The 15,538-nt window shown below is 44.1% G+C and overlaps 3 protein-coding genes across 7 annotated transcripts in view; 2 read left to right on the forward strand and 1 right to left on the reverse strand.

The window, feature by feature from the left end:
* Positions 1–10,608, forward strand: part of Pitpna (phosphatidylinositol transfer protein alpha) — a 48,558-nt gene extending 37,950 nt beyond the window's left edge. Inside the window, exons 11-12 of one of the 2 annotated variants that reach the window (XM_023719864.1) lie at positions 6,881–6,949; positions 9,923–10,608. In XM_023719864.1, the coding sequence (XP_023575632.1) occupies positions 6,881–6,925 (45 nt within the window). In that variant the 3' untranslated portion in view covers positions 6,926–6,949; positions 9,923–10,608. Of the gene's footprint in view, positions 1–6,880; positions 6,950–7,960; positions 9,046–9,922 lie in introns of those variants that run through there. The other variant, XM_004635349.2, reaches the window with a different exon arrangement.
* On the reverse strand, positions 3,571–5,326 carry LOC101577865 (serine/arginine-rich splicing factor 10-like). Its single transcript, XM_023719865.1, has 2 exons — positions 4,836–5,326; positions 3,571–4,733 (listed from the first exon to the last, which is right to left on the reverse strand). Exons 1-2 carry the CDS (start codon positions 5,324–5,326, stop codon positions 4,673–4,675), a joined length of 552 nt encoding a protein of 183 aa, XP_023575633.1. The 3' UTR covers positions 3,571–4,672.
* A 1,675-nt stretch (positions 10,609–12,283) lies between the features above and the next one.
* Inpp5k (inositol polyphosphate-5-phosphatase K) overlaps positions 12,284–15,538 on the forward strand; it is a 25,690-nt gene continuing 22,435 nt past the window's right edge. Inside the window, exons 1-2 of one of the 4 annotated variants that reach the window (XM_023719913.1) lie at positions 12,284–12,691; positions 15,013–15,120. In XM_023719913.1, the coding sequence (XP_023575681.1) occupies positions 12,462–12,691; positions 15,013–15,120 (338 nt within the window). In that variant the 5' untranslated portion in view covers positions 12,284–12,461. Of the gene's footprint in view, positions 12,692–15,012; positions 15,121–15,538 lie in introns of those variants that run through there. The other 3 variants (XM_023719912.1, XM_023719911.1, XM_023719914.1) reach the window with 3 other exon arrangements.

The following is a 15,538-nucleotide window of genomic DNA, read 5'->3' on the forward strand; positions in this document are numbered from 1 at the left end:
CACAGAGACCGCGGTTTGATCCCCCAGCACCACATGCCAGCCAGCCCCGCCCCCTGGTGGGCTGAGCTGGCCACACACACACACACACACACACACACCCATTTAAAAAAAAAAAAAAAAGCTAGGTACAGTGGTACACACCTGTAATCCTAGCTACTTGGGAAACAGAAACATGGAGATCTCAATTGTGAGGCCAGGCTGGCCATCTCCATTCCAAATCAACTTCCTCTCTACAGTATTTGAGCTTCATCCTACAGCCAAATAATTCAGCTTGAGGCGTAAGATGCTAAATAATTAACCCAAATCTATTTTTATGGAGTTATATTTGTTTAAGATAAAAATCTAAAGAGAATCTGTATGTAAGTACACGAAGACATTTTGCAAGTAAGCCAAAGCCCTGTCTCAAAGTAAAAAGGGCTGGGGATGTAACTCACTATCAGAGTATTCCTAGGTTGACCCCCAGCACTGGAAAAGTAAAAAGATTAAGAAGACTTACCTTCCTGTATATTGCTCCCTAGGACATTTGTTGAAAAACACCAAAGAAGGGCCGGGCAATAGCTCAGTAGAATAATTGCCTGCCTGGCAAGTACAAGGGCCTGAGTTCAATCTCTGGTTCTGCTGGGGGGAAAAAAAAGAAAAGAAAAACACCAAAGAGACTGATGCTGTGTGCATGGTTAGGATCTGCCCTCCTACGATCCATAACACTTCCTTTCCCATCCTGCCCCTGTGGGTCCATGATTCCTCTGGTCCCTCTACAGTCCATGCTTTTGCTCAGCTGGGATTACAGGTCCCCTGTCTAGGGAGCTACCGCCAAGTCACTTTGTAGCTGGTCAAGTTCACAGGTTGGATGTGCATGTGCACATTGCCTGAGCCCTTTATGAGTGCCCTAGAATTATCCTATGGCTTTCTGATTACTGAGTCACCATCAGGGTAAGTCTTAAACACTGACAGGTCACTCCTATAGAGCTAGCAGAACACTACACTCCAAAGCGTCTACGGCAATAACACCCTGAACGTGCCTGATCTCATCTGATCTCCTAAGCTAAGCAGGGTTAGGCCTGGTTAGTACTTGGATGGGAGACTACACCGCGAAGCTCCCAGATTGGGAACATGCTAGCTAGCTGGAAGTGCTGAGAACTAGGCTGATAAGGAGAAACTATTAAGTACCTAGCTCAGCTGCTGGGCCAAGAGATAACAGAAAATAAGATTTTCATAGCTTCTTTGAAAGCAGGGCCAGAACTTTCAGAACTGTCCATGAAAAGAAAAAGAAAGAACTTTCCATGCATAGGAAGACAGTACCCTCCTAGAATCTTTTTTCTTTTTTTTTTTTTTTTTTTTTTTTTGGTGGTACCAGGGACCAAATTCAGGACCTTGCACTTATTTTGCTGGGCTATCTCCCCAGTCCGCCTCCTGTAAGCTTGTTTTGAGGTCAGAGCTATGCACACTCTGCCACTGGGACACCCTGGCCGTTTATAGAAGTTTTTTTTTTTTTTCTTTTTTCCCAGAACCAGGGGTTGAACTCAGGTCCTTGTGCTTTCCAGGGAAGTGCTTATTCAACTGAGCCATCTCCCCAGCCCACTAGCCCCTGTTTATAGAAAAGTTAAGCATTTTTCAATTACTGAAATCAGGACAACTACGTGGGGCATGGTGGTACATGCCCACAGACTTGTGCTCTAGCACTTTGGAAGGTTGAGACCCTGCCTTTTCTGTTTTTGGTTTTTTTTTTCTCGGAACTGGGGATTGAACTCAGGCCCTTGTGCTTACCAGGAATGCACTTATTCTACTGAGCCATCTTCCCAGCCCCCTTTGTTTTTGTTTTGAGGATTGAATCTGGGACTTAAAGAATGCTAAACGTGAGGCCGGGGAGATGGCTCAGCCTGAGTTCAATCCCCGGTTCTGCAAAAAAAAAAAAAAAAAAAAAGAGAGAATGCTAAATGTGCATTGTGTCGCAAACCTTTACCCTAGCCCCCCAAATTTCATTATATACAGGTTTATGACTCCAAAATATGTTGCTCTGTATTCTACTGTTTATTGATTTTTTCTTAAAAGTTCTGGGTTCTCACTGATAAAACTTACTGTGTTTTGGTTTGCTTCTTGGGGGGCTAAGCATGAGACACGGGAATCTACATGTGTAAGCACGTGGCACTTTCTTCCCAAGATCCAGGGACTTTCCCCTATGCAACTAGATGAGGAGCAAGCCCTCACCTTGTAACCTAGGAAATAGGCCTTTAGCACGAACTATTTTCTTTTTCTTTCTTTTTTTGTATTTAGGGAAGGGTCCTACAGGGTATTCAGGGTCTCATTACTAGATCAGACTCCCAGTGATCCACCTGTTTACAGCTTCCCAAGAGCTGGGATTACAGGCTCATGCTACCACACCCAGTCTCAGTTGCCCTCTCATCTGGCAATGGGGGTGGGGCCAGTGCTCCATGGCAGGCTGCAGGATGAACTCCCAACCCCAGCTCCTGTTTTCAGGCGCTTTAATCCGCTGAGCTATTTGGCGAGCCCCATGAACTTCTTTCTGTATTTTTTTTTTTTTTTTTATCACTGTAGTTCTGTACACAGAAGTATTAGTTGATTTGTGGATGTATTTTAGTGCCTTAAAACTTGAAATTTTTTTTTTTTTTTTTTCCTGCTGTGGTGGCACATAACCTGTCATACCAGCGGTTGTAAGGCTTTATGTAGCAGGAGGATCCATGCAAGGTTTGAGGCCAGCCCCACTTACATACTGAATTCAAGGACAACCTCAACTACACTGCAAGGACCCCATCTCAAAACCAAACCCAGTAGGGGTTGACGTAAGGTCCCAGCATTGATCGCTGGTACCTAAAAAAAACCAAACCAAACTTTTTCCTATTTTATATTTCACTAAACTTTTTATTTTCAGATTAGTATAAGATTCAGTTCAAGGGGGCTGGGGAAATGGCTCGGTAGAATAAGCGCTTGCTTGGCAAGCACAAGGGCCTGAGTTTAAAACCCCGGTTCCACCAAAAAAAAAAAAAAAAAAAAGATCAGCCAGGTATGGTGGCACATGCCTATAATCCCAGCAATTGGAAGACTAAGTCAGGGGGCTGGTGAGATGGCTCAGTGGTCTAAAGCACTTATTTAGAACAAGCTTAGCAAAGCATAGGCGATCTTCAATCCCCCAACACCACATGCCAGCCAGCCCCGCCCCCTGGTGGGCTGAGCTGGCCACCCACACACATAAATAAATAAAAATGTATTAAAAAAAAAAGACTAAGGCAGGAAAGAGACTAAGGCTTTGCACTGAATTCTATCCTCAGATGGGGGCTGGGGAGATAGCTCAGTGGCTTAAGTGCCTGCCTAGCAAGTACAAGGTCCTGAGTTCAATCCCAGGTACCAAAAAGAAACTATGAACTATATCCTCTGATGCATCTTTTTTTTTTTTATTTTTTTTTATTTTTTATTTTTTGTAACACTATGAAAATTATTTATTCACTATTCACAAAACATGTCCCCTATAAAATGTACATGTAAATCACTGAAAAGTATTATCTGGCAAACATTTTCTCAATTACAGAACATACTAAATCAGATGGGATTAACAGTTATCTTCCCCAAAATAACCTAATCATAGCACCCAGGGTCTCTTGAATATCTAATGCAAAATTAAATACTTATTTTGGAGATTTTTTTTCCTATAATGCGTGTGATTGAGGCAGAGTTAACAATTAATATAACTCTAGTATATTACAGTCACAGCACAGCAAATGAGTTTATTACAGATTAGAACATTTTTTCATTATTCGTATTAATGGGATGCAAATAAAATACTGGATGTTTTTAAATGGCAGGTAACCATAAAACTAGTTATCTTTGATAGTATATTGGATTTATAATTACATTATATGAGTGGTGCAAAATACTGTGTAATACACCTCAAAACAATAAGGCCATATTGCAGTGATTCGTTAGGGTTGTGCTCAGTAGACATTTACAGAATAAAGCAAATACCTATTCTTCTCCCCAGTTACCCCATGTGACATTTTGCCCATAGTAAGGACTTGATTAAGTATCTGCTGACATTCTGTTTCGGGAAGAGGTGAGAAGTGATGGGCCCTCTTGGCTGGATGTCAAGTATACTTGGAATATACCTGGGACAGTGAGTGGTTAATGGTGATGTAAACCGTATGAGCTATATAAGTCAATGAACTCAGATGCCAACAAAGCAAACGATTAAGCAGAAAACACTGGCACCCGAATAAACAAAGGCAAGATTTGCCAAAAATGGCATAAATGGAAATGATTTAAAGAAATAACCAAGAAAAACTTTACATTGGACCTTATCCCCACCCCCACCCCATTCAGTTTGAGACAGACCAATAGAGGCACTGTTAAAAAAACTATGGCTGTCTTCCTTGATACTCAGACATCCTAGTTTTAAATAAGTTATGGACCTGTTACCCATGAATCAATATAAACCTGTTCATATTTAGGGATTAGTTTCCACAAGTACAAAGTTGAATTTCCTTTTATTTGTCCTAAAATGCTTACTTTCAAACTTGAAGGGACTTCAATTATTCCATGTAGTTTTCGATAATTCTTTTATGTTTTCATACCAGTCAAAATATTCGTACAGCATTCATACTGCAGCACCTTCCACCCACCCTTTGGTCGCTTGAACTGCCCTTCTTTGGTTCTTTTTCCGCTTTCAGATCTTTCTTGAAGTGTAGTAAGCAGAACTGTACTGGGTATTCCAGCTGCAGTTTGGTCTAGAACGTGATTTAGCCTTCATTTCTTTCTTGGGCTGGGACTTGGACCATGATCTTGAATTGGATTTAGATCTTGAAAAAGATCGATTTCGGTGTTTGAATCTATCATTGTCGGAATGGCTTCTGCTACGTCGTGGTCTTCCAGTCGGTCTACTGTTTCTAGGACTATAAGATCTTCTATAGTTGTAATCGAAAGACCGACTTCTTGATCGCCTCCTTTCATAGCTCCGGCTCCTAGAACGTCTATATCTGTCATAATCATCGTAATGTGAAGAACTGTACACATTCCTTCCTTCCTTGGATTTCATTTGATTTGGTGTCTTCCGATCCCCCTGTGCAAACTGTATTTCGATCTGACGTCCACAAATCCATTTTCTGTCCAAATTATGTAAAGCATCTTCAGCATCACGAACATCCTCAAATTGAACATAAGCAAATCCTCTTGGACATTGCGTGTAGAAATCAAGTGGAACATAGACATCAACTATTGGACCATAGCAGCCAAATTCACGCCGTAAATCTTCAGACCTAGTGTCGTCGGCCACATTCCTGACGAACAGAGACGTGTTAGGGGGGCGCAGGTAGCGGGACATGACGGCAGCGTCAGTCTCGATGCGGAGCACTAACGGGCTCAGCAAACCATCCGCGACTGCCTATTTTTTATTTTTATTTATTTTTTTAATGTTATTACAGGGTCTCACTACACAGATTGGTCTCATAGTGATTCTCCCAAGCTCTGGAATTACAAGGGTGCACCACCATCTCAGTCTGTCTCAGTGTGTCCCAGGGCTGGGGCCAGGCCACAGGCCAGGGATCGAACTGGCCCCTGTGTCTGCCTTTAATCCCCTGGGCAATCTGGCCACCCTCCTTTTTTAAATCAGGATCTCCTTAAGTCACTAAATTTCCCAACCTGGGCTCGTATTTGCTCTCCTCCTCAGCCTTATGAAGTACTGAGTTTATAGGTATATGTAACACACCCAGCTGGGAAGAATAATCTCTGAAAGAAAAATACTAAGAAATGGAACTCCAAATAAATTATTTTATAAATGATTATATACATTGCATTCAACCAAATCCTGGCCCTGGCGGAAGTCACTGTTAAAACAAGACATGGCTCTGTGTTCACTCTCCCATGTGCTTAGCTCTCACACTGTAGAATATACTCCTGATTTTTACTTGGATCAAACTTGCTCTCCTGAACCTCTTTCCTATCTCTGACAAAACTGTGCTACCTTTTTTGCTCATCTCATCTTGACCAATTCTTTCCTTAGGATGGAAAGAGCCTAGAAATTATCTTCAGAAGGAGACTGCATGGGCTGGGGAGATAGTTCAACAGAATAAGTGCTTGCCTGGCAAGTGCAAGGGCCCCAGTTCAATCCCCGGTACCACTAAAAAAAAAGAGACTGCAGCCCCCAAAACCCAGTTGTTTCTAACAACAACACAGCAATCCACCTAGCTCAGCCTCCCAAGTGCTAGGATCATAGATGGTACTATCACACCTCACATTCTCTCTGGAGAGAGTGTGCAGTGTTTCAATAAACACTAACTTTGCTATTAAAAAGAGACAAAAATAGGATTGGCTTTTTTTTTTTTTTTTTTTTTTTCCAGAATTGGGTATTGAACTCAGATCCTTGTGCTTGCTAGGGAAGGGCTTATTCCACTGAGCCATCTCCCTGGCCCCAGGATTGACATTTCTAATTTCATATTCTTATATATATAGCTTACATTTGCTAGATCTAGTAAATCAGAAAAGTCATGTAGGCCCCAGGAAATGGGAAATAACCATTCTTAGGCTAGTTTTCTGTAACAATAAAAGTTATTTATGGAGGGACCTCATCTCTGACAATGGGAGAAGCTATTTAGATCACTGATAGGAAGTCCCATTTTATTAAAAGCAGAAGGGAGAAGATGTGGTAGATGACTAAGGTGTTGAAACGTAGAGTGTGTGACACAGGTATTCTCAGTGTGACTTTGACTCTGTGTGTGTGTGCTCTTGTGTGCTTGCTCGTGCCAAATTCTGTGGAAACTTTTGCTTTGTGCATAAAAACTAGCCAATCCTGTCTCAGCAACATTGAGAAGGCAGGCTGTATTTGTGGTGGAGTTCTCTCTAACATCAAGAGCCCTCAATTTTTTCTCTTCCGTTCCAGATGAGACAAAAGGACCCAGTGAAAGGAATGACGGCAGATGACTAAAGCCACCCCTCCCCTTTCTGCACTGTATGTACTTTATTTCTCAATGTGCATGTCATAGAAGCTAAAAATCGGTTTGGGTCCTCAAGGTCTCAGCAGCTCACAATGGAGTCAGAAAGTCGACTTCATCCTTCATTCATCTTTCACTCTTAGTAATGATGATGACTGCCATGTTAAAGAGCGAGCTCTCAGGCCTCCATGAAAAGGATTATGACTTTTAAGACACTTCCAAGAAAAGCTTAATAAAGAACCACCCAGATAGACATGGACAGGGTGGTAAGGACTGAGGCGGTGGATGCAGAAGCAAAGCTCGTGTGCCATTAATCACTTCCCCTTTTGCAATTTGAGCCATGTCAAGCAGATGCTGGCATGCTGGTGCACACCATGTACTCATGTCAGCTGTTCCACACTGCCCAATACTGGTATTCCCTGCCCTTCCCTTAAGAAATCTGGTCAAACAGCTTTTATATGCATTAATCATTGCATTTGGTTCTTCATTTCCTTCTTTCTACCCCTGGCCCCATACTAATTGTCCTCAATAGAGGCCACATCATTCAGATGCTGGGGAGATGCTTCTGCCCAGGTCCTGGGGTGGGGAGGAGGAGTTGTCCCTTTCTTTATACTGTCATTTCACCGAGGTACTTGCTCCTGTTAGCTACCCATGCAGTCTCCCTGTTGCCCTGCACACTCATGTTATTCTTGCAGCTTGGAGTAATCATGAATGGAAAGCCTGTCCCTGTTCTCAAACTGAGAAAATGATTTCACCAAATAACAAATTAGCACCAGTGATGCAGACCTCTGCATGCTCTCGCTGCCCCATGTTCTTAGTGCAGCTTCTGGAGGTTGCAGTGGTAGATCTAAGTGGGATCTTGCAATGCCAACTTCCCAGTTGCTGCTGGGGCCTCAGTGTCCTCCCCAGGATCCCCCTCTCCACCAGTTGCCACCTTTCTGGCTTTAGAAATTCCTCTGCTTGTAGTGATTTACAGTGTGCTTCTGCCTTCCTCTGTTGCTTCCTTAATAATTGTATTTCTCTTCTAGTTTTGCAAGACAGTGGTCAACAGGAAGGCCCAGCAGCTCCACCCTCCTGAGTGACAGGCCATCTTCGGACGCAGCCTTTCTGTGCCCATTCTTCAGGCAACTTCTGATCCCATACTGTAGCTAATTCTAGATACCCTTTAATATTGTGAACAAATAGACCGTCTGGTATTACAGAGCCTGTGTGTGCAGGAGCCTGCTCCTCTGAGATGTGTGGCGAATGGGTTGCTGTATTTACAGCTCTTCTCTCTCTCTCCATTGTGTTCTGACCCGTTTCTGTGTGGTTCCCCCCCACCCTTATTTCCAAGTGACATTTTTAAGTCTTTCAGAATAGCTGCCTTTTGTGATGTGGTGATTTTTAAGTTCCTTTGTTTTGAACCTTGGGATAAAGTAATATTTTTGCTTCCTGGGCAGATCTTTGCAATTTTGAGTGCTCACTTGAGGAGAGAGGATGAGTTAGAAATACAGATTTCCCACCCTCCCAGTTCCATAGAATGGCAGTGTGGCTTCATAGCTGACCTCTGTTCCCATAGTGTGTTAGAGTGCTCAGAGCACCAAGGAGGCCCAGCCAGCCTCCGTTTCAGAAAATTTAACAAATATGAGTAATCCTTGCCCCAGTCCTTTTATCTCTGGCCACTATTGGAAACAACTGTAGCTTCTTGGCCCTCCTGTTGCCCGTTCTGTGTGAATCATTCTGTAGAGCCTACAAGCCACCCCGGACACCTCTCCATCTTGAGGGACTTGTCCAGTGTGACCCTTAGAATTGAGTCTGTCCTGTAGATAGTGATCTGTCTGACCCCGAGGAGCTCTATATGTTCATGCTCCTCTTCCCTTTTGGGCTGGTGCTGCCACTCAGCAATAATCCTCTTTTCTCTGTGCTTTCTTAGATCCCTATCCTCTGTCTTTGAGGTTGGTTAGAATACAAGAGTCCTGCTCTCTTAATGCTGCACACAATGAGCATGCAAAAAGCTTTTTTAGTAGAACATGTACCCTTTTATCTCCAATCATTGGAAATGAATTTGAAGAAAAAGAACTCAGTTGGGCCGGGGAGATGGCTCAGTGGAATAAGTGCTTCCTTGGCAAGTGCAAGGACCCGAGTTCAATCCCTGGTTCCAAAAAAAGAACTCAGTTCATCCTGCCTCAGGCTGAGTTCTGTCCTGGACAATCAAAAGCAGTGATCATAGTATAAAATTCTACCAAAGTAGGCTGGAGAAGTCCAGGTTCAAGGGAAGTGGAGGCTGCTATGTCCTGGTTCTTACAACTTTGGAGAAAACAGATAATGCCTTCTTGGTTGGTGAATCTGAGACAGCTACAGTGTCACCTGACCATTCCCAAACCTTTTGAAGTGTGTCAGCCAGTGTGTGCAGTCATCCAGCCCCATGCTTGCCTGGGTGCCACTTGTGAGAGAGACCAAGTCTCCCTTGGGAATAAGAAGCTGAATGGGATAATTTATCCTTATGTTTTTATCTTTTTGTTTGCCTTACCTTACTCATTTCTAAGTGCAATAAGGGAGTGTCTCATGGGATTGCACTTGGGAGATCCTGATGGCCTTCCTGGCACAACAGTGGACAGAATTTGACCGTGCAGCATGGTTAGCTCTGACCTTCACTGAGGTCCCTTTGGGACCAGAGACATCCTCTGCATTTTTCCTCTGTACGTCTCCTCCTTTTCCTGGGTCCTTAGTAATGGGCCTGGGCATTCAATTCGTGATTAGTATCTCAACTGCTACCTAGTGTGCATTGGTCTGAGAAAGTTGGAGAAGAGGCATTCCTACAGGAGAAAAATGTAAATGTTTTCCTACAAGCTCTGTATTAATACTATTATATTTGTGCTTAAAGACTTTCCTTCTTCATTCATCAACTAGGTGAAGTACAGATGTGAGTTATCTTGGGAGAAACGGATACTATAAGCAGATTTTTTTTACCTTGGGATGAGGATCAGCAGATATTAGTCTCCTTTCTTCAGCTCTTCTGTGAGACCCACACATACTGCATCAGCTGAAATGGGGGCTCTTCTGCCTTTTCCATGGCTCCTTCACCTCCACCCACTTCCCACTCTCACCGCAACTGAAAACATCTGCATAAGCTGAGCTCCAGTTTCCTGAGATCAGCCTGCATCTGGGGATCCTGCCCACATGAAAAAGGACCGTCCCTGGTATTCTGTCCTCATGAGTGGTGTTGCTGCTAGACAACAGTGTTGGCTTCTTTTAAGTACCTCCTCCTCTCTTCACCCACCCTAAACTGCCTAGCATTCAAGAGGGACTTCTGAGCAAAAGCTCAGCTCCATGTGGAGATTACCTGGGGGTGTGCCACACCCCTGCAAACCAGCTGCTTCCTTTAGGGTCTCAGTCCCAGTTGAAAGTAGCAGTGCCTCTACATGAGGGCTGCTGGGCTCTGGCCTTCTCACCAAGAGAGGGTGAGGACGGGTTGGTATTGTGGGCATGTGTCTCTTCCCAAGTTCTCCTTTTACAGTCCTGCTGGGACTCCCCAACTTACTTTGGTTGGTACCTAGTGCTACTTCTTTTACAAACTACACTTTGTAGAACTGATTAGATTACCTTGTTTATTTAATGTGAGTTTGTGCCTTTTTGTCTCAATCTTCCAATACAGGTATATTGGGGAAAAAAGCAGTCTAATAAAATCCTAGACAGAGATTTCCGGAGTCCAGCTTACTGATGATGTTCATATGTCCATTTCACAATTTAGTACCCTCAAACTCTTACTGATGTGTCCTCTCCCACTTTACCAGGGCAGAATTAGGAGGTGCAATGGTGTATGAAAATTTATGCAGGGAATATCTGCTAATTAAAATACTCTCTTGGGCTGGTGAGATGGCTCAGTGGTCTAAAGCACCTACTTAGAACAAACTAAAAGCATAGGGACCGCGGTTCAATCCCCCAGCACCATATACCAGCCAGCCCCGCCCCCTGGTGGGCTGAGCTGGCCACACACACACAAATAAATAAAATTAAAATAAATAAATAAATAAAATAAAATACTCTCTTGTCAACACAGCATTGTATATCTATATACAGTTTTGCCATTTTCAAGTGGCAGTGTTTTCCTTGGGGTTTTTGCCCTTCTACTTCATCTACCCTACCAAGCCGAACATTTATTTAAGGTTGAAAGGTTTTTTTTTTTTCCCCCTTTGGCAACAGGATTTCCCTATGTTGCCCAGGCTGGCCTGAAACCTCTTGGGTCAAGATACACTACCTGAGGCACCTTAGTGGCCATGACTTCTAGAATGCTGTACCATGCAGGACCTATGATAGGAAAATAGGAGGGTTTTTGTTTTTTTTCTTTCTTGAGACAAGGTTTCCCTGTGCAGTCCAGGCTGGTCTCAAACTCAGTGATCCTGCTTCAGCCTCCAAAGTGATGGGATTACTAGCATGCACCACCACCCCCAGCTATGTTTTTTTTGTTTTTTTGAGTCAGGGTCTTCCTATGTATTCCAGGTTCATCTCCAATTCCAAATGATCCGAGTGCTGGATTACAGGCCTAAAACAGACTTTAAAGGTGGTTTGGGTGGCTGGGACAGGAGGATCACCTCAACTTTGATTTCAAGGCCAACCTGAACTACATAATGAGATCCTGCCTGTGGGGGTGGGGAGTGAGGTGGGTTAACTTTAATCTGGCATCAAGGTCTGAACTGTACAAAGCTTATTTATGAAATTGTATTTTTCTGGGAGAAAGTCATGGCTCTCAGTGAAATCCCATGCAGTCTCCTTCCCTAAGAAGATTCAAAAACTGATGTAAGGGAAATTGTAATTTGCTTTCCCCGAGCGTATTTCATGTTTAAATAAAGGCTAACCAGGGTTGGGGATATAGCTCAGCAACACATGCACCTATCTGGCAAGGGCATTGTCTTGAGTCCAATTCCCAGTAACCCCAACCAACCCCCGAAGGAAAAAAAAGTATCTCTTAAGCAGAAGAAATGACTTTTCATTCATTAATGGTCACTTCCAAGAGCCCCAAAACTCCATAATACCTTATGTGTAAAAGGTAAAACAAGGAGATCAAGGCCCGATGATATAGGTCAGTGGCACAGTGCCTTCCTGACAAGCATGAGTTCCTAAATTCGACTCCCCAATACCAAAAAAAAAAAAAAAAAGGCTACAGGTTGTAAACAATGTAGGCGCATCTTCACCAACATAATAACTCGGCGAGACCAGGTAACGGGCACAGACGCGACCACGCATGCTCCAGTCCAGGTCTGGGCAGCTGGCGCGTGAGGAAAGTACAGAAGCCAGAACCCTAAGCCGCAGATTTTGTAGGTTACTTCCGCCGGAAGATGCGGCCTTCTCACCCCCGCGCAGGGCATGCTGGGATTGATGGGAGGTGGGGCTCCGTGAGCGTCCATTCGCTTTCCTGCTTGGGCCTCGTTACGTAGAACTATGTTGAGAGGCGATACACCCCTTATCTCCGTGTGTCCTTGGGTCCCTGCTCTCAGCCTGTAGCCTTTTAGCATCTGTTGGAGAGTCCCGCCCCTCTTTCCAAATCGCATCATGCCGCACTTTAGCGTAGTAAGACCCGCCTCTTACGGAAGCCGAAATAGTCAGAATCCGGAACAAAAACAACCAGGAACTAGTGAGGCTTCAGGTACTTGCTCCCTGAGTGGTTTCCTGGGAGGTGACCATCTTAGACCGGGAGACACGAGCCAACCGTACCACCGCATGGGAATGATGGCTGCTGAGAGACAACCGAAGCTGCCTGAGTCGAGAGAGATGAAGCTCGGGTAAGAACTCCTGCGAGCCGGCCAATCTGGTTCGCAGAATGGCTGAGTAGGGATTCTGGGCGTTTGGACAGAACCATACAGGGAGAGAATGGGCCGACCCACTGCACGGTTGCCCACCTACATTCTTTCAGACCAGTGCCGAGGGACATATGTAGGGTCTGTGGCTCACCCTTTCCCTAAATTTATGTCCCAGAGCACATTATTCCTTAGGCGCCTCAAACAGGTGACCCTGTTGATCTTTGGAGGTGAAACCTGTGCTAGGCTATTAAGGACATAATGGATTTGCTCCTTAAGTGTAGGCTAGAAGTCTTAGCAGCCTGTTTTGAAAATCATTGACATACACCTTAGGGATCTGCCTAATCCCTTTATGACCTCTGAAAATCAAAATCAGATTTAGATTAGATAAATTCTTGTAATAAAATGAAGCCTAGTTTTATGCTTGCTCTTTCACGAACAGCGTTAATCACCAACGTACTGTAAGTCACGATGCACGAGTTTACTGCTAATCTCAGACCTGAGAGTGGGGAACAAGAAATCCTCACTTTTGTTCTCCATCCAGGAAGAATAAAGCTCCGCGGAAACAAGGAGCTTTTTGAGTAAAAAAGCTGCCTTCCTTAATCCTCTGCTGGACAGCAGGGGGAGATCGTAAACAAATGAAGTATGTAATCTCATCCTTCCAGAGAAGGAGCTTTTTGTATTATTTTGTTTACATTGAAGGGAGAGGCAGGAAGTTTGTTTAAGCTGGCCAAGAATTTCTTCAAGACTTGCTTTTTAGGACATGGATCTCTAAGAACAAGGTCTAGTGGAGAAGACACGTTTTAAAATAAGGTACCCTTTCCGCCCAGCCTTGTGTTGACCCATTTGGATCTTCAGTTGCTTCGGGTACTCTTTCTTGGTATTCTTGAGATTCACAGGAAATTTGGTGGCTGTTTTTGATTTCTACAGAATCTGCACCTCCTGCCTTACCTGTACTCAGCGGTCTGGGATTCCTTGGAGTGTTTCTGGAATTATTAAATAGGTATTCAAGCTGAGCATGGTGGCACACATCTATAATCCCTGCACTTCAGGAGGCCGAGGCAGGAGGATCATTGCAAGGCTATTCTGGAGGCCACTGTGGGCTACATAGTGAGTTCAAAGCCAGGCTAGCTAAGGACTCCTACTTTATTTTCCTTGATTCATTCACTTTTCTTGGTTCTTTGAGATAGAGTCTTGCTATGTAGTTCAGGCTGCCCTTGGTGATCTTCTTGCCTCAGCCTCCCTATCTCAAACACCTGCCCCCACCCCAAAATAAAAAGGTCTTCAAGTCTCTTTCCTTTGGCCTCTTGACAGGACATAATATTATCGAGAGCCACTGATCTGCTTCTCTTGTATGAAGTTGAGATAATGTTATCCAATTGAGGACTTTTCCCAAGAGAGGGTAGGCTCTTGAGAGAAAGGTTGAGAAACTGGTTACTTAGACACTTCTCCTCAGCCTCCCTGAAGGTGTTGGTAGAATTTTTGAGCTAAAGGGATCTGCAAACAAGGGAATATGATGTTGTTACTTTGTTATTTTTGAAATTCCCTTGCCTTAGTAGCTCAAGACCTTTTACCAGGTGCAGTCTAAACCTGAACCCTGAGCTCTCCCTGCTGGTATTAGGAACCGCTGAGTTGGGAGTTGTTGACTGACCCATAGATGATCATTGAAATGTAGAAGGCTGGAGAAGCTGATGGATTAAGAGGTTCCTGGCCATCCATCCCGCCATCCTTTCCTTTGCTTGACCAAAAGCCTGTGAGTTGTGTTCGGTAGCTCTGATGTTGGCAGCATTAGTATGGCCACATTGGGCAGTAATGGGCCTGCGTGGAGATTCCAGTCCAGGGTACAGTCCTGCTTTAGCGGATAAAAGTGAAGATGAACTAGGGCATGGTGTTGGTATACATCTGTAATCCCAGCATTTGAGAGGCTGAGGCAGGAAGATTGTTTCAAGTTCAAGGCCAGCCTTGGCTGCAAAGTGAGCTCAAGGCCAGCCTAAGCTGCATAGTGAGACCCTGTCTCAGAAAGACAAAAACAAAAAGAAGTGAAGATGAAGTCGCCAGGGAGATAGCTCAGTAGAATAAGCACTTACCTGGCAAGTGCAGGGTCCTGAGTTCAATCCCCACTACCACAAAAAACAAAAAAACAAACAAAAAAAAAAATGAAGTCTACTGTGCTCCTCCTACCACCAGATGCAAAAATACATTTACATTATTATGCAGTGAACTGGTACAGCTGTTAGCAGGCTTAGACCCTTGCTCATTATCTTGACAAGATCTTAGCCTCTTCCTCCCTTTGCATCTTTCCACAGCATTCATGTTGTGACGTGGAATGTGGCCTCCGAAGCACCCCCTCTAGATCTCAGTGACCTGCTTCAGCTAAATAACCCAAACCTGAACCTGGACATATATATCATTGGGTAGGTAACTAGGGCACTTTCACTGATCCTTCTAATCCTGTGGGGAACTTCTGTAACTTTGCTTTCCTACTCTGGAGTCTGTAGGTGGGGTGTTTTCAGTCTTACTGGGGTTAGCCTGGTACCTTTTGTCCTGGATCAGCAGTGACCAGATATTGAAGACTAGCAGACAAACAGCTAGGGGAGGGAGAAATCATGGCCATCAGAGCAGGTCTAGAGTCTAATAAGAGCAGTATGAAATGTCTTTGAACACCGAGTATAGTAGCACACACCTGTAATCCCAGTACTTGGAGGCTGGGATTATCTTGAGTTTGAGGACAGCCTGAACTACATATCCAAATCCTATCTAAGGGCTGGTGAGATGGCTCAGTGGTCTAAAGCACCTACTTAGAACAAGCTAAGCTAAGCAAAAGCACAGCGA

Source organism: Octodon degus, unplaced genomic scaffold, assembly GCF_000260255.1.
Source record: "Octodon degus isolate 3935 unplaced genomic scaffold, OctDeg1.0 scaffold00072, whole genome shotgun sequence".
Taxonomy (NCBI): Eukaryota; Metazoa; Chordata; class Mammalia; order Rodentia; family Octodontidae; genus Octodon; species Octodon degus.